Source organism: Penaeus monodon, chromosome 22 (assembly GCF_015228065.2).
Source record: "Penaeus monodon isolate SGIC_2016 chromosome 22, NSTDA_Pmon_1, whole genome shotgun sequence".
Classification (NCBI taxonomy): domain Eukaryota; kingdom Metazoa; phylum Arthropoda; class Malacostraca; order Decapoda; family Penaeidae; genus Penaeus; species Penaeus monodon.
In genome coordinates this window covers 41,032,005-41,033,225 of record NC_051407.1, presented here as the reverse complement: position 1 = coordinate 41,033,225, position 1,221 = coordinate 41,032,005, and the positions used below count along the sequence as shown (strand labels likewise).

At 32.8% G+C, this 1,221-nt stretch overlaps 1 protein-coding gene across 2 annotated transcripts in view; it reads right to left on the bottom strand.

Annotated features, from left to right (window-relative positions):
- LOC119587138 (pyruvate dehydrogenase phosphatase regulatory subunit, mitochondrial-like) overlaps positions 1–1,221 on the bottom strand; it is a 12,740-nt gene that overhangs the window by 2,691 nt on the left and 8,828 nt on the right. For both annotated transcript variants that reach the window (XM_037935895.1, XM_037935896.1), the window contains exons 14-15: positions 899–1,068; positions 548–727 (exon numbers count right to left, since the gene is read on the bottom strand). In XM_037935895.1, coding sequence (XP_037791823.1) covers positions 548–727; positions 899–1,068 — 350 coding nt within the window. The remainder of the gene's footprint in view (positions 1–547; positions 728–898; positions 1,069–1,221) is intronic.

Genomic DNA, 1,221 nt, shown 5'->3' with positions numbered 1-1,221 from the left:
ACTTGTGTAATATTAACTTGTAACTGTCAGAACAACATATGCATTTCTATTAATCTAAACATTCTTACTGATCATTAATAAATCTCAAATTAAATAATTTTCGACTGCCTTCTTATGTGACAAAAATTTACTTAGGTTCTCAAACTCTCATACACACAGCACAATATAAATAACATAAAAAGAAGCTAATATTGTCCAGAAGATAAAAGATACATACAATGCCACCAGGCAAGCAATCCCTTTCTAATTTCACACCCAGCCACCCTATTCAAACCACTATAAAAAGATGATCAGAATACATAATTTTGCTAGGAATATCCTCTGTAACTATAGTTTTATTCATAATCACACACTCACTAACAAGGTATCTTGATACATATACTATCTTTAGCATAAGACAATTTTCTTGTTTTTAAATTTGATAATATCCATGCTATCAACAATGAATCACTATTCCTGATAAAATATACGTCTATCCATACATAATGTTCATATATTCACTAAAACAATGACACACAAAAATATTAATGATCAATGAGTAACTTACATTCAATTTGACTCTAAACCCTCTGCCACATTCAAGTGGTGTTGTGGTTGAATCCAGGTCTTGTCCCCAAAATGCATAGAACTTTTCTATTCTTAGCGACCGCATGGCATAATAACCAGCATGTCTCATACCATATTTTTTTCCTATTGAAACCAGGTTGTTATATACATGGAGACCATACTGAAAAAAGGAAGAAGAAATATAAGCCAATTTTGGAAAATATTATTCAGACAAATATGATTATCATATATAAAACAATAACTGACCATATTCTTTTTACCTTGACACAGAAAAAACTATTAACTTAAATGAGCTGATACACACGACAAGAATTCTAAATATTTTGGTTACCTCATTTGGAATGTATAACACCCAGCCAAGCTCCCCTGTGTGAGTAAGATTCATGGCTCGAATACTATTAGCAAGCCCAACGTCTAACTCCTTGAATGAGAAGAATGGGAAAGCTTTGGTTGACAGGTCTATGTCTGTCAACTCAGACAATACACTTCGAGCCAGTGGTCCTGTAAGGTGACAACGTCAGCATAATAGTGTAACAGTACATGATATAAGCTAATACTATCAAGAACAAATTTCCTCTCCAGGCTATGTAAGATTCTTATCTTTTTCAGTAAAAAGAGTGAAAGCCCCTAACAGAAAAATCTTCCTAAGACTCT